Source organism: Limanda limanda, chromosome 17 (genome assembly GCF_963576545.1).
Source record: "Limanda limanda chromosome 17, fLimLim1.1, whole genome shotgun sequence".
Lineage (NCBI taxonomy): Eukaryota > Metazoa > Chordata > Actinopteri > Pleuronectiformes > Pleuronectidae > Limanda > Limanda limanda.
Genome location: NC_083652.1, coordinates 13,716,568 through 13,732,423, shown reverse-complemented (window position 1 = coordinate 13,732,423; position 15,856 = coordinate 13,716,568). Strand labels below are relative to the sequence as shown.

At 46.6% G+C, this 15,856-nt stretch overlaps 1 protein-coding gene across 1 annotated transcript; it reads left to right on the top strand.

The window, feature by feature from the left end:
- The first annotated feature begins 589 nt into the window (after nt 1–589).
- LOC133023493 (trinucleotide repeat-containing gene 6B protein-like) lies at nt 590–14,861 on the top strand. Its single transcript, XM_061090539.1, has 21 exons — nt 590–898; nt 2,095–2,182; nt 2,552–2,573; nt 2,683–3,117; nt 3,696–6,584; nt 6,823–6,975; nt 7,091–7,287; nt 7,445–7,507; nt 7,592–7,750; nt 7,869–8,003; nt 8,899–9,099; nt 9,307–9,435; nt 9,566–9,773; nt 9,955–10,107; nt 10,270–10,437; nt 10,681–10,827; nt 11,044–11,136; nt 11,357–11,572; nt 11,828–11,898; nt 12,603–12,742; nt 12,837–14,861. The coding sequence occupies exons 2-21, from the start codon at nt 2,126–2,128 to the stop codon at nt 13,402–13,404; spliced, it is 6,204 nt and encodes a 2,067-aa protein (XP_060946522.1). The 5' UTR covers nt 590–898; nt 2,095–2,125; the 3' UTR covers nt 13,405–14,861.
- Nucleotides 14,862–15,856: the final 995 nt, after the last annotated feature.

The window sequence follows — 15,856 nt, the reverse complement described above, 5'->3', positions numbered from 1 at the left end:
AAATACTCAAATACCGGCCTAATCAGAATCAGAATTATTTTAATTGCCAAGTATATTTATACATACAGGAAATTGCCTTGGTGTGGTTTGTGCATTGGACATAAAACAACAATCGAACATAAAACAACGATATACAGTAAGAACAATAAGTGTTGAAACGCAGCCTTAGCTCATGTGGATGTCACTTTTTCACAATAAATGACACATATTCTCCATATTCACAGCAGTCAAAGTCAAAGTGAACTTTATGGTCATTCCAACACACAACAGGAAGAGGACATATAAAAAAAAAGGCAAATGCACAAGTTTGACCTAAAGACAAATAATTTAATGTAAAACTTGACACTGGTGAATATTAACAGGTTAACTGGACATGACGTGAAGAACCAGTCGTCCCGTGGAAACACTGGAGGTCACTTTTTCCTTCTTGTTCTAATCAGCTGTTGTTTACTACTTTCATGGTTCGCGTGTGCATGACGTCACGTCCCCAGTGCTCGGGCGCCCTCTGGTGGCTCCTCCTCCTCCCCCCCCCCCCCCCTCCCCTCTCTGTGATCGCAGCCTGGTGATTTCATCCGCTTCACAGCTCAGAAGCAAAATGGCCGCCAGTAAACGAAGCGACCACACAGCGTCTGACAGTCACCCCGGGCTCACGCGTTGTTTGCGGATCCAGGACTAAACGAACACTCGCCTTTCCTCGGATTCTTTTTCTACGACTCACACGTCGCCGCTCGGTGATGTCACTTCTCACTCGACTTCAGCCTTGAAAGCCTCGAAGAACCCGCTCGCTCGGCTAGCTCCGCAGCTAGCTCCCAGCTAGCCCCCAGCTAGCGCTAGCTCTGCAAGAGATTTTTTTTTTTTTTTGCACAAACGCACTTTTATGTCCTGCGTGATTCCCGAGGTGAGTGTTGTCGAGCGGCGGCGTGAAAACGAGCCCCGGGCACCTTTCCCCCACTACCACCGTGTGTGCTAATGCTAATGCTAATGTGTGTTGTCGTTGTGCAGCGGTTGTGTGTTTCTCCCGATTGTTGTGTGGACGAAGCGTTATTAAAGTTGTAACCCCAGCTCGGAGCCCGTCCACCATTAGCACCGCTCGTGTAGCGTGTTTTGCGTGTTTTATTTATAAATGTGCATTTACGAAAAAACGCCACATGAAATTTTGTGAATGGAAAATGGTGCTCGAGGGATAAGGGGCATGTGTTTATCCGAGGTGACGTGCGTATTGGCCCCCTGTTAGCCCCCCGGGTCACCCGCTGCTCCACAGGCGGCTAGCATACGTTAGCTGTTAGCTCAGGGGCCCCTCGCAGCTACACAGCTGGTCCTCGCTGGCCTGTTATTAAGATGAAATGCGGGTCGGGGGCTCATCGTGCAGGACGCAAACATCTGGACCTGTGGCCACACGTCAGCTGGCTGTGAGCTGGGACGTCAGCTGCTGTGTTTACATGCAACACAGGGCGAGTTGTCCACTTAGCTCACATTAGCGTTGTGTGACACGATGCTGATTATCCACAGCTTAGCTCGGGGCCCTGTGGTGTTTACAGACTTTTCCTACAAACTACTCTGTCCATGTTTCTGCCCTCAGCTTCCTGTGTGGCAGGTTTTGTTTTCCACAGAAACCGCCTCGTGGGACTTGTGCATTTGCCCAATGCACATATTTACTTTTGGTGGGGATGGGGTTAATGGAGTAGGGGGGTCAAGTTATCACATTAAAGCTTGAAGCCTTCTAAATCATGCTATGAGTCATGCTACCTAAACAGACTCATCTACTGAAATACAGGAGAATCTGGAGTTTCCAGAGTAGTAGAGGGGTCATAGTCTCTCAGTTTGTGTGCCCGCTGTTTGTCTCTTGGTTGGACTTGCAATCGCTTTCTGGTTAATGAATTATGCAGCGAGGAGCTAGGCTACCACAGGCGGTTGTCAAGCTGTCTGCCCCTGGTTAACGTTACAGCCCTTACAACTTGGACTGTGTGGGAGTAGAACTTGGCACTGGTCTGATGAAGTGCATGTTATCTGTGTGTGTGTCTGCGTGCATTGCGTTGCTTTCCGTACTACTTGAGGTGTTGCAAATAACTAAACGTGTACTTTTCTCTTCCACAGACAGGAGAATCAAGAAAGGGAACAGTAGTTCATGGAAGACAAGAAAAAGAAGAAAGAAGATAAGAAGAAAAGGGAAACCTCTCAGAAGGTAAACTACCAAATATTTACAGCTGATTGTGCTTTATTTTTTGCATTTTGCAGATAATTCGAGAGACATTCCTGGTTCCATATCATTTAACCAGGATTTTCTTTTAAGTTGAATTGGATCGGATACATGTTAGAAATAATTTGCCATTTCGAACCTATTTTTTAAAGATTTAGCTTCTTGTACTGATTTAGGAAAGAGTATCAAAAGTAGATTTTCTTTTTTGCTCATGTATTCCTTAGTTTCAGCAGCAAGAATAAAGTCTGGGAAGAGTAAACTTGTAGGTCTTAATGGATTAATGATATTGTCTTGTTGCTTTACCATCTTACCAGTTCTTCCAAATACCTGACTTAATTTTTCTTTCTGTTGTAGGGGCCAGATCAGAAAATCAAAGGTACGTTTGTTTATTTGGTTTGTCATGTTTGTAGCTGAACCTACCTAGCACATACTGTCTTTACACTGAAGTCTACTGGTGATTAATACCTCTTATTTGTGTATTTTAGTGCCAGAATCAGCCAAACCCTCCTGCTCCCAGCCGCTCGCCACCCCAGGCTCCGTGTCCCCCAGCCCTGGCCCCGTTGCCCCCTCATCCCCCAGTCCTGGTGCCGCTGGGGTTTCTGCACAAGTTCCTACTGGTGGTGGGAACAATGCAAAGCAGCGGACTGCTGTGGCCAACGGACAGCCCTCCTCCTCCCCTTCTGGAAGCCAGACCTCCCAGCAGCAGCGATACATGTCCAGAGAGGTTCCACCAAGATTTCGCAGCCAGCAGGACCACAAAGTGTTACTGAAGAGAGGCCAGCCACCGCTGTCCTCCATGCTGCTGGGGGGAGGAGGAGGAGGGGAGGGAGGCACAGGAGGAGGCAGTGGCTGGGCAGCCACCCCCCCTATGTCCTCACAGGGAGCAGATAACCCCAATGCAAGCACAGCTGGAGGCGCAGGTTCGTCAATGTCAAAGAACAAAACTGATTTTCATGTTAATTGTGTCACATGCCACATATAGAAGTGATCTCCTGCCATCACGCAGCAACAGTTGAGGAACTTAATAATGTTTAGAATAATAACAATGCTTTGGAGGAACAAGGAACAGATTTAACAGCAGTCCATAAGGGCTGTTGCTGACTTAGACTATCAAACAATGACAAAAGTCAAAGACTAAATTTAATTAAGATGCTCAGATACTTTGACCAAAATGTCTCCGGAGGTAGCTGCACATTGACTGACCGTAAAGAAGATAAAAATGCTTGGTTTAAAGAATCTTGGCTTTTGATCCGCTAATAAACTAAAGAAGTTAAGACGTTCAGTGGGTAGCTCCTCAGCACAACCCATCGGTTGATGTTACAATATAAATATCACCAATATTTCCGCTGTGAACTTCCTCAGGTCAATGAGATGCATGTATTGTAGTGACCAAAAGGTCACAGAATTGGTATCACCAGTTAGACATGTTGTTCGTATTGAATTGATGTACTATTTTCAATTGCAAATCATATCAATGCTCTTAATTTTGTCATTATAGATTCCAACCTGGGTCCATCCTCCCCTTCACCCCCCAACTCATCTTCATTATGTGTTGCTGCTCTGTCGTCTTCTTCTACTACTACTACTTCAACTTATGCAAATTCCACATGGGGGGCGGGCTCTGGCAGCCAGTCCTCTTCTCAGGGCTGCGGGACGGTGATTGTGGATGGGACTGACCTGGAGGATTGGCCAAGCATCCTAGGCGGGGCCAAATTGAGTTCTGACGTGGCTGGAGGAGGGGTGCAGGAGCAAGACTGCCCCGGTAACAACAACAGTAGTGCCTCATGGAGTGAGAGAAGCATCCAGCAGAAGGGAGGAACGGCAGGAGGAGGAGCAGGGAAAATGGACAATCCTTCCCCACCTCGTTCTTCTCCTCCTCTTTCCTCCTCTTCCTCGCTTAATGAATGTGTTCAGTCAAGTGATGCGTGGGGCTCTTCCACCTCCTCTCAGGTGGAGGCAGGGTTAGGATCAGCAGCATTTTACAATTCCAAAGTCTCCCATCTTCTACCTGGGCCCCAGGAGAGCCCTGTGGGTGGCAGCAGTGTCCCTGGTGCCAATTTTAACCCTAACATGAACCCCTCTGCCTGGCCTGCCCTGGTGCAAGGTGGGACATCAACTTCGGCTAGCGAAGGCCTTCCACTGCACTCGTCCATTACTTCAGCTTCCTCGTTCTCTGCCAGCACCACCCCCATCACCATTCATTCTCTTTCATCTGTGAATCAAACTGGTCTTCATCAGCAGCATACTGAGATAGCTGTTCCGGCCAGAAGTGGAGAACCGCAGCACTTAGGAAACCTGGAGCTGGGTTCAAGTGGGGGAGCAAGAGGAGGAGCAGGACCAAATCAAGAAGGTGGTGATGAGAAAGGTTGTGGGGTTGCTAGTATTGTGGAAGAAGGGAGTGGTAATCTTTCTGGCTCCTCGTCTTCCTCCTTACCTGCCTCTTCTTCTTGGAGATCCATGCCACCAGTGTCCTCTGACCTCAGTGCAGGCGTGTCACCGACCGATGGGTGGGGTGGGGGAGGCTCTGGAGCTCAGGGGCAGGAAGGGAATGCGTGGGGCTTTAGTAGCCAGGGAGAGAAGGCAGGCTGGGGCAAGGGAAATGACGGTGGTTCAAATACCCCAGTGGTATCTCAGGGAGCATGGGATGGAGGCAGTTCAGAACCAGAGTGGGCTGGAACAAGGGGCAGTGTAACTTTGACTAACTTAGCAATAGGAAGTGGAAGAGGGGGAGATGTGAGCAGCAGCAACAGCAGCAGTAGTGGAGGCAGTATTGGTGGCAGTGTTCTGCAGGACTCTGCCGCACCAAAGTTTGAAACTATGACAAAAGCTTGGGACAATCAGACAGGGGTGGAGAGTGGCGACAAAGCAGTTTGTGATTGGGGAGGAGGGGGAGGGGGGCAGCCGGAAGGCACTGGAAGTGGAGCACCTTCATCCTCTAGCGGAGGAGGGTCCACAGCTGAAAGCGGTGGAGAAGGGGCTGGTGGCAGTCACAAGCAGGACCAAGCCTCACCTGTAGACGACCGCTCCCCCCAGACCTCCAATGCTGAAGTGGCCTTACTTGGCATGCTCAATCGATCTGACCTGGACCCCAGAGTACTGTCTAACACGGGCTGGGGGCAGACCCAGATTCGACAGAATGTGGCCTGGGACCTGGATGCTGCAGCAGCAGCAGCAGGAGGAGGAGGAAACCGAAAGCAAAGAAGTACTTCATCTTCCTCTGCATTCTCATCAGCAACCACGACCACCAGTCGTGGTCCCGGGTACCCCTCTAATACCAGTTCAGTGACTAATGATCCGTCCTCTGGCAGCCACACAGCCAGCCTAAACTCTGGGCCTGCTCCAGTTAAGGATGGCTGCGATGGTGATGCCACACAGTCAACCTGTGGTACTCATGTGCATGGTAGCACTATAAGGAAGCCAGGACTGCCAGAAGAAGATATCAAGGGCAACCCAGGGAAGGCAGCTGGAGGCTGGGGTGATCTTCCACCCGAAACCCAGGGCAAAGGATGGGGGACTGACGAACAACAACAATGGAGGGATCACAGAGGAGGAGGGAACAGGAGAGACACTGGAAATCAGGGTAGCGAGTGGACCGATGGTCAAGAGGAAAAAGGGACCGGGGGATGGAAGGGGACTGGAAGAGGGGAGACAGGTGGTTGGGGAGGACAGGCTGGAGGGGGAGGAGACTGGGGACAGAGAGACTCCAAGCCTGGAGGTGGGTGGGGAGATGGGCGAGGAGATGGGCGAGGCCGAGGTGGAAGCAACTCTGATGAGGGATCTTCCTGGGGTAATATGGATGAGGGAGGGTCTCAGCGAGGAGGATGGGAAGGGGGGGATGGGGGTGCAAGCAAATCCCACCAAGATTGGGGGAGTGCCAAACCCCACACAGCAGCAGCAGCACAGATACCAAACAGCCAAGTGGCACCAATGAAAGCCCCAAATCAACAGCAGCACCAATCACAGGGCCAGCCGCCACCAGGAGGTCCCATGCAAGGTGGGTGGAACAGCCGGTCCAATGTTGGAGGGAGAGATGGAGGTGGAGGTCCACCATCCAAGAATCAGAACCAAAGTTCGGGCTGGACCTCTGGCCCAATCCCCCAAGTCTCTGGAGGTGGGGGGGATGCCCTGGAGACCAGTGGCTGGGAAGAACCCTCCCCTCAGTCCATCAGCCGTAAGATGGAAATCGATGATGGCACTTCTGCCTGGGGAGACCCTGTCCGCTACAAAAGCAAGAATGTGAACTTGTGGGACAAGAACAGTGCTCCCCCTAGTCAAAGCCACGCTCCGCAGGCCCCGCCTCCAGGCATGCAGCAGCAGCAGCAACCCCCCAGAAGGCAGCAAGGGATGCAGCACAGCAGGGACCCAAACTCTCGCAGTGCTGCAGCGGGTAAGCAGAATAATAAGTATGCATTTGTCAAGTCACGACCAAAGTAGATAAAACAGCCGGCTTTAAATTCTTACAAGTATTACAAGTTTTATTCTGCTCATCAGCATCTTATTTATCTTTTTATGTTCCTGATTTCATACATTAAAATCAATCTCTTGCTTTCAGCCTAACACATTCATTTTGATATTTTTCTGCGGCACATTTCTAAAGTCTATTGTTCAATTTCATCATTCTCCAGGTCCGGGTATGTGGGGAGGAGGTGCACCATCTGGGGATAATGGTAACACTACGTGGGGCCAGGCGCCGGATGCATCAACGGGCTGGGGGGATCAAGAGGAACCCAGCAAATCTTCTGGCTGGGGGGGCCCTCCACCCAACCCTGGTAAACCTGGTAAGAGCAGAAGAACTACAGAGAAGAACTTTCACTCAGCTCTCAGTTTGATTGGTATTCAGCATTTTTCAAACCAAAGGGTCTAACATCATAACCATCTGCTTTGTTCTTAAAGCAGGCCCCAAGTCAATGGAAAGCTGGGGTGGAAAGGGAGAGCCCTCCGTTGCAGCCTCCCGTCATGCCAGCTGGGATGAGGAAGACGATGGTGGTGGAGGGGTCTGGAACAACACCAACACCAACCAGGGCAACAGCTCCTCCTACAACTCTGGAGGCTGGGGTCAGAGTCATGGAGGCAAGAGAGGCAACATGAAGGTAGGAAACTAGAGTTTGGACACAATTCAGTTGATCTATAGTCTCTCTTGTTTCATTTTACAAAATAGACAAAACAGTTTCCTCAGTACTAACAATTTCACGTACTTTTATTATAAATTTATTGACTGAGTATAATATTTTGATTTCTTTCCCAAAGAGTGGAGCTGGGGACAGCTGGATGAACCCAGTTTCACGTCAGTTTTCAAACATGGGTCTTCTGGTGAGTTGTCTATTTGATGGTTGTAATGAATGATATCGATAGCATCATTATGTAATGCCACTAAATTATATTGATGTTTCATAGGGTGATGATCCAAGTGATGACAAAAAGATGGAAGGAGACAAGAGAGGAATGAGTGACTATAACGGAGAGATGCGTAGGGGAGGAAGAGGCGGAGGAGGTTACCGCATGCCTAGTTCCAAAGACATGGGTCCCGGTGACATGGGGCCATATGGAGAAAAGGTAGGAGTCTGTTTATAAGTCACTTCACAGACCTTCCATGCACTAACTTCAGGTCTGAAGGTAGTAATATTCAGCAGTAGTACAATTCTGTTTTTTTATGATTTTCATTGCAATTCAGATGGGTGGCCATGGAGGGTTTGCTGGCAGTGGCGGAGGGATGGCTCCACCTCGAGGGATGCACCAACCGGGCATGCATCCGTTGAACCCCCAGGGGCTTCGTGCTCAAGTGCCTCATCAGTTCCTCTCTGCACAGGTCTGTTGTCTTCAGTTGCAGGTGTTATAAGTTAAGATGAGAGCTGGAAGGTCTCCTGAGAGCCTATATGGACACTAACAGCTGTATTTGGTTTTATGATATTTCATATTAATCTTAAATAGTTGGAGGCAAAGCAATATGCATTGAAGCCTGTAGTGGTATGTTGGTTTGGTTTGTAGACGTGAATGTTGTTGGTTGGGCTTGCTAGCTGTTGAAATGAATTATTTATTGCCTGATTGCCTTTTGGTCCGGCACTTACCACACTTTCCAGGGCGCATACAAATTGAGGTCAAATATAAAAATGAACATTTCGCTGTGTTCTGGGTAAGTAAGTACTAATTGGTTATTAACCAATATTATAGAAAGTATCCTCACATCACAAAAAGGCCTGGAACATGGGACAAGAGAAGTTTACCTGTGGGTTACATATCACAAAATGTGGTGTCATCTTCTTTTCAGGATCTGCAGCAAATTGCACACACTCTGGCCTGATATTTTTATAGCAGGATTTCATGGATGTATCTGGTTCTTCCCTGACGACGAATACCGCATAATTTAACCAAGTTTCGTGGAAAGCCATCAAGTTGTTTTTGCCAAATCTTTCTTACAAACAAACATATCAACCTTTGTGGAGGTAAAAATGGAAAAAAGCATAATAGCGACTAAATAATCCTTCACATCAACAAGTAAAATACCACAACAAGATTAACTACAACAATATAAGCCTGTAAAAACAAGATAATTAAAATTATATCGATCTACAGAAAATAAGACGTCATGGTTTAAAAATAATTTAATTTGAATATTTGAAGTCAATCATTTATTTGGAATAATGGAGTGTCCCTCCTCCTCCATTAAGTGGAGCTCTATATAAGTAAATCCCTGTGGTGTGCAGGTGCCGGGTCCTATGCTGAAGCAGATGCCTTCTCCTGGTAGCAGTGTGGGTGGAGTGGTTGGTGGAGTGGGAGGTGCCGGCAGCGTCGGAAGTGTCGGCGGGGTCGGTGGTGTTGGTGGAGGGATGATCCCTCCTCAACTTTCCCCACAGCAGCTAGCAATGCTCAGCAACATTTACCCCCATGTGCAGCAGTTCCATCTGGTATGTGCCTCAATCTTAGATTGTTAATTGATGGATTGACTCATGGACTAGACATTTTAATATACTGTCCTTTGTGCATAATATCTTAGTGACAGATGGTTAACTGTAATCCAACTGTTCACTTACTTGCAGTGTCTGTGTGAGCACAGTCTTACATATGCTGTTCACCTTCATGTCTTCATGTCCTTTTCTTCCACCGCCTCACAGGCTTGTCAGCTCCTTCTACAGCAGCAGCAGCAGCAACAGCAGCAGCAGCAGCAACAACAGCAGCTCCTGCAGAACCAGAGGAAGTTCCCTCAGCCTCAGCCTCTCAGGCAGCAAGCTGACCCACAGCAGGTGAACATGTTTATATTCCACAATCTTTGTTATACCACATTCAGGGTCATCAGGATTTCAACAATTCTGTATTTCTCTGCTGAAACTACATGTCAACAATGTTAGAAACATCTTCTTGTATCTTCCTCAGCTGGCGAGGATTATGGCTATTCTGCAGCAGCAGAGGCAGCATCAGCAAGGTGGGGTTGGTGGCCCTGGAACAGGAGGAGGGGGCTCCAAACTGTCCCCTTCTCACCTGGCAGGCCTCTCCAAACAGCCCATGGTTGACTCCCTTCCACATCCTGGAATGGGGGGGCCCTTATCAGACCATCATGCCAAAACACAAGGGATGTACTCTGGTGAGTCCAACAGGCAAAATCTTAGCAGTTAGACTAATCGAGTCTGTTGTAAATGTAACTGTTAATAAAGTTGGTTAGTGCTAAAAAGTATATCTGGTGGCAGGTCTGTGTGATCTTCTAGGTGAGCCAATAACAGCAACTTGAAGATGTGTATTCTCTATAAACACTGATCTCTTTTCAGGGCTTGCCCCTGGTGGTAACATGTCAGGGATGGAGCTTGGTCCCATGATGGGAGGGATGAAGGACCCTGGAGGACAGCAGTCCAGATTCAAGTGGATGATGGAGGGACACTCCCCAGCTCCCTCTCCACCCAACCCAAACCTTCATAAGAACGGTGGGCTGACAAATTTCACATTTCAGGGAAGCTCACCTCTCGGGCTTCTGTCCGTCTGCTGTTGACTGAACTGATAATCACCCTCAATCATAATGTATCTGTATGAAGCACCGTCAGTTGAATCTGTTTGACCTGATTTCTCCCTTGTGTTCTATTCTGAAGGCCCGTTACCCAGTTCTATAAAGGGGAGAGGAGGATCCCCTTACTCCCAGTATGAAATGCTGGGTGGTGATGGTTTAGGGATTCCCCCACAGGGCCCTGCAGACAACTGGCATCGAACTCCCGGTAGTAAAATGGGGAACAAACCTGCCACATCCAGCTGGCCTCCAGGTGAGTTTGCCTGAGTCCAGGTCGGAGAAGCAATGAAGAGAAAACGTTTATTCCAACACAAATAATATGCAGCATGGGACAAATGTTTTGGACAAGAGCTCTTTACCTAATCTAAAGAAAATAACTAATTGCAAAACATTTGCTCCTTATATTATTAAATTGTTCCTTAATACATTTTGAACAATAAACAAGGCCATAACCATGACAACACATAATTTCAATAAGTTTCCTGTCTTATCACAGAGTTCCAGCCTGGTGTGCCCTGGAAGGGAATCCCGAGTGGTGGAGACCCTGAGTCTGACCCCTACATGACTCCTGGTAGTGTTCTTGGCTCCCCAGGACCCCCAAGCCTCAATGACTCTGACCACCAGTTACTACGAGACAACATAGGTATTTGTGCACTTTGTGTTCAAGTTATTTTAACTTCTGCTACATTTTAAACTATATGCATTGTTAATAGTGCAACCTACGTTTGGTTCCTGTGGCTTTATTGTAAGTCATGGCTCAAAGTCTTGTTCCTCACAATCTGTCTGCTGTCCAGCTGAACTTTGGATGCCCTGTCTTGTTTATCACAGAATGTGTTTATAACCCTGTAATGTTTTTTAGGGCCAAACCCTTCCCTCAACACCTCACTGCCTTCACCTGGTGCCTGGCCCTACAGTGCCTCAGACAGCCTGATCAGCAATGCACACAGCACAGGTAAATGTTTATTTTCTTTATATCGTTTTCGTAACTTGACCTTTAGACTCACTTTCATCTCATAATCTCTGTTTTTTTTACTGGTGCACAAGTTATGTCTTTTTTGGAGAGACGCCTAAGCAGTTGGCTGAACTATGTCGTCTCCACTCCCATTTCTGTGGTCTCTTTGTCAAAACTCATATTCCCCCTCCTTCTCCCACCCTCTCCATTTCCTCTCCAGGAAAGTACTCGGAGTACAAGCCCAGCTGGCCCCCAGAGCCCATCGGACAAAACAAGTTTTGGAAAACCAATCGCAACAGCTCGCATCTGCCACGCCCCCCTCCTGGCTTAACTAATCAGAAGCAGGCCTCGCCCTCCCCATGGGGCGGTGGGGGCCCACGGTTGGCCCGGAGCTGGGGAGGAGGTGGGATGAATCAAGAGTCGAGATATGGGCCAGGTACAGACGAAAGTCTTGTTATTTCACAACAATTTGTCAGCTTACTTCTCAATTATAAGCTGCGTAGAGGAAGATCTTCTTTACAGTGAAATGTTGCTTTAAGTAAAATATCATGAATCCTAGCAGACACATTCTCTTCATGTGGATACGCTCTCTTCAGTGTGATCTCTGTTTGTCAACTAAGACATTCCCTCTAATTGTTTGATCCTTGTCGTCTTCTCGGTTTGTCTCCCTCCTTGTCTGTTTTCATTAAAGGCTCAGCTTGGAGCGATGGCACGGCCTCCAGGGGCAGCTGCTGGTTGTTGCTGAGCAACTTGACCCCGCAGGTAAGGATGTAAACATAAGAAAACATTGAATTTAGACAGTTACAGTTTCACCACCAGTAAACCTGTACACTTAAAATATGTAGAAGGGTGAGTGTGATGTGCAACAAGTAGAACTCAGTTTATCAGAGTTTATCATGGCTGTGAAGTAGAACACCTGCCCAGACAGAGTGGTCAGGGTTTAGAATCCGAAGCATTAAACGTCTGTGCTCATTCATCTGTATTCTCCTTCAGTCTGTCTTATGTAAATTAGACAGAATGATGCGTGACCCATCTGTAATTGGATTGTGAAGTTGGATGAGCCATTTAATCAATTAGAGTCTGCGCAAATGACACTGGCGTCTCACTGCTCTGTGACGAGCCTAGATATGAAAATGTTTAATTATAAGTCGAAGCACACAATAATTTTGTGCCTTATAGATTTTTTTTTTATAAAAACCTATTAGGCCTCAGTCAGTGCTCTTGTGCACGAGTCTATCTCAGAGTAACTGTGGCAGACTCTGACACAATAAAGCCAAAGACTCACCACATTATTAAGTCTGGATTCTTCATACACATAACTGTGGTTGTGTAATCCCCTCGATGCTCTGACATTTCACTCTAACTGTAATTGATGACTCAAGATTGTAGACAATAACTCCAGCATCATTACATCGTTACATTCTCTAAATCTTTAAGACGTAACCTTCCTTCTTGGTTCCCTGTAGATTGATGGCTCCACACTGAGGACTATCTGCATGCAGCATGGCCCCCTGCTGACCTTCCATCTTGGCCTGACCCAGGGCAGCGCTCTGATTCGCTACAGCAGCCGGCAGGAAGCAGCGAAGGCCCAGGGTGCACTACACATGTAGGTTAACCTGTGCACTCACTAATACAGACATGATTCAAATCGATCATTCTCCTGTTGATCTAACGAGCCCTGTCTTGTGATTCCTTCTCAGGTGTGTTTTGGGCAACACCACAATCCTGGCGGAGTTTGTGAGTGAGGAGGAAGTTGCTCGCTATTTTGCACATTCCCAGGCCGGAGGGACAGAGGGGGCCGGCTCAGGAGGGCCCCCGGCCAGTGGAATGCAGGGCTCGTCTGGTACAGGCACCTCTGTGGCCAACAGTGGTGGGAGCTCCCCCGGGAGTGAGCGGGCGCCAGCGGGTACAACTTCAGGTGGAAATGGAGGAGGCGGGGAAAGTGGAACAGCGGGTCTAGGTAGTGTGAGGTCCTCCGGGTCTGGCTGGCAAAGTCTCGATGGTACTGGCAGTTCTTCAGACACCTCTTCAGCCCAAGGACCCGGGCTAGGGATATTTTCCCAGTGGAGCACGAATGGGTCAGGGGAGGGAGGAGGTGTCGGGGGAGGTGAGGGTGGGAGGGGGTCTGGCCTCTGGGGTGGCATGTCTGCCGGATACCCCAGCAGCAGCATGTGGGGGGCACCACAAATGGAGGAAAGGCACCAAATGGACAGCCCTGCTGCATTGTTGCCTGGCGACCTGCTGGGGGGAGGAGCTGACTCCATCTGATGAGGCCCCTCCATTTGTATGTGTAGGTTTGGACACACTGATACAACATACACTGGGTTACATATGTACTTACTATAGCACACACACACAAACACATTTACATGGTATGCATATTAATTAATGTACTACACATATACCACATGTGCATACATATACTCAGTATGCATATTGACATGCACACACATAAAGCAGAAATGTGAGACATGCTTACACACATTCTTGTGGCCAGACTTAAGCTATTATATAAACAAATGCAGGGACTGTTAGATGTGTATACAGCCTTTTTCCACAGATGAAGATTTCAACTGCTTAGACTTGAAACCTGAAAAAGAATGAAAAGTCAGTTGGTCTGAAAGACTTGACTGGATTGCAATGTGCTTAGTAAATAGGGGACTTTTCGACAGATTTACATACACATGCACACACCAAATACAGACAAGCCTTCAGACAGTTGGGCACTGTACACAGCATTACCTTCATCGTATAAGAGAACTTAAAACTACTACATGATGTGAGGTTAAAGTGCAGTTTGTATTCGTGTCCCCTTAAAGACGGAGACGGAATCCAAACACATGCAAACAGCTCTGACTGACAGCAGAACTGTATCTTACTGTGTATGTTCAGTTTATTATTTTTTTTCTCTGTTTGTTTGTATGTATGGTTTTAATTTTTTGAACAGTGAAAATATTGAAAAATGTCATTGTTCTGTTTTCAAAATGCTGACCTCCTACTGTTGTATCTCACGCACTCTTTCTCTGTTATACTCTCTTGAACATGTTTGTTACTGTTGCAGTGATAAATGTTAAATTGCTGGCAGTTTGCGGCTATGTTGCATTTCTCCACGTGTCGATGCTGCGCGCAGTATCATACACACGATATTGACATGTGTATGAGTGAGACTGAGACCAAGTAAGTGGATTACACCACCGCAGTTTGTGTGTGCGTGCGTGTGAATGTGAGAAAAATGTGTGTGTGCATGTTAATGCCTGTCGTTATGTGGGCAAGGCTGCTTACTATACAGAAGGTCTATACAAAAATGTTTTTTGAGTGCTATCGGTATACTGCTGACTGTGTTAAGAAATATTGGCACTAATGCTTTTTTTCTCATTTGAAGTTGTTTGTTTTTTTAGCAGACTTGTCTTTTTTATTGTCCGACCTGCAATAATAAAAAAAAAAAAAGAACATTTTAATGACACAAAGAGCTGAAGGCATACGAGTTGAGAAAACGGACATGCCAAATCTTATCAACTGTGTGGAGCGGGAGGGAAGGGTGGGACGGGTTGTTTACAGATGCAGAGTAAGAGTTACCGTACGTTTTTAATATTCTGTTGTGTATTCGTTTTAAATTAAGACAGGCTTTAACACTCCTGTTCAGTGTTTTCGTTTTGAGATTTTACAAAGGAAAAATTTATTTAAACAATGAGAACAAGATTAATAAAGATGAAAGTATTGGCTTCTACATTTGTCCTCGTGATAATTTCTGTTTTTTTTTTTTTTTTTAAAGTCAAGTTCGTGGAGTTTGGTTAAAAGTGACCCACGAGTTTTTCAGGTGGAGTAATTTCCAGTCTGAACTAGTCAAACTGCCTCGTATCTGTTCCTCTGTTGTGACAATCTGCTTTAATGCAAATGTGAAACCTAAGCCTGACATTAAGGTGGAATGGCAGCTCGAGGACTGGGCCAGGGTGGAACAAGCCAGTGTGTCCATCTGTCAACCTCTCATTACCATCCACACACCAATCCTATTTAACGTGCACGTCATTCTGCAGTAAGCCACTGCTCACTGAATGAAATGACTGTGAGCTGTCGTTGTGTGAAGTGGACGTGACTCTCCAGAAACAATCTAATAAACCACGAATGTCCAGAAATAAAAGCTCTGACACTGTGATGGCACCATTCTCAAAAATATACTCCTAGAAATTGGATATCAGGTATTTCAGCACAGATATTAACCTCAATAGGGATAATACAATCATCAGATTCAATAATAACAACCATTATGTAAGAGGGAGGGTTTGTGTATATATACAACTGCCATGGTTTGTAAACAAGATTACACACAAACAACTGAACGGATTACTACGAAACTTGGTGGTAGGATGTGGTATTGGTCAGGAAAGAATCTATTAAATACTGGTGAGTGATCCAGGGATTTGTTTTCTTTTCACATATTCCTTGATTTTTTTTCAGAGAAGAATTCATGAAAGAAATTTGTCATGTTTCTGTGACAGACACGAATCAGTGCATCAGATAATACAAAGTGCTGCACAATAGATTCACTGTATGAATGTGTGAATGGCTATAAACTGAATAAAAACTTGTGAAAATTCGGATATTTTGAATTTTAAAATAAATAATAATGCATCTTTTCTGATACTTTGTATAATTGGGTTGGAATGGATCGGCTCAGAAACCTCATGACGCTGCTAAACCTGGAAATAATTAAATACTATTT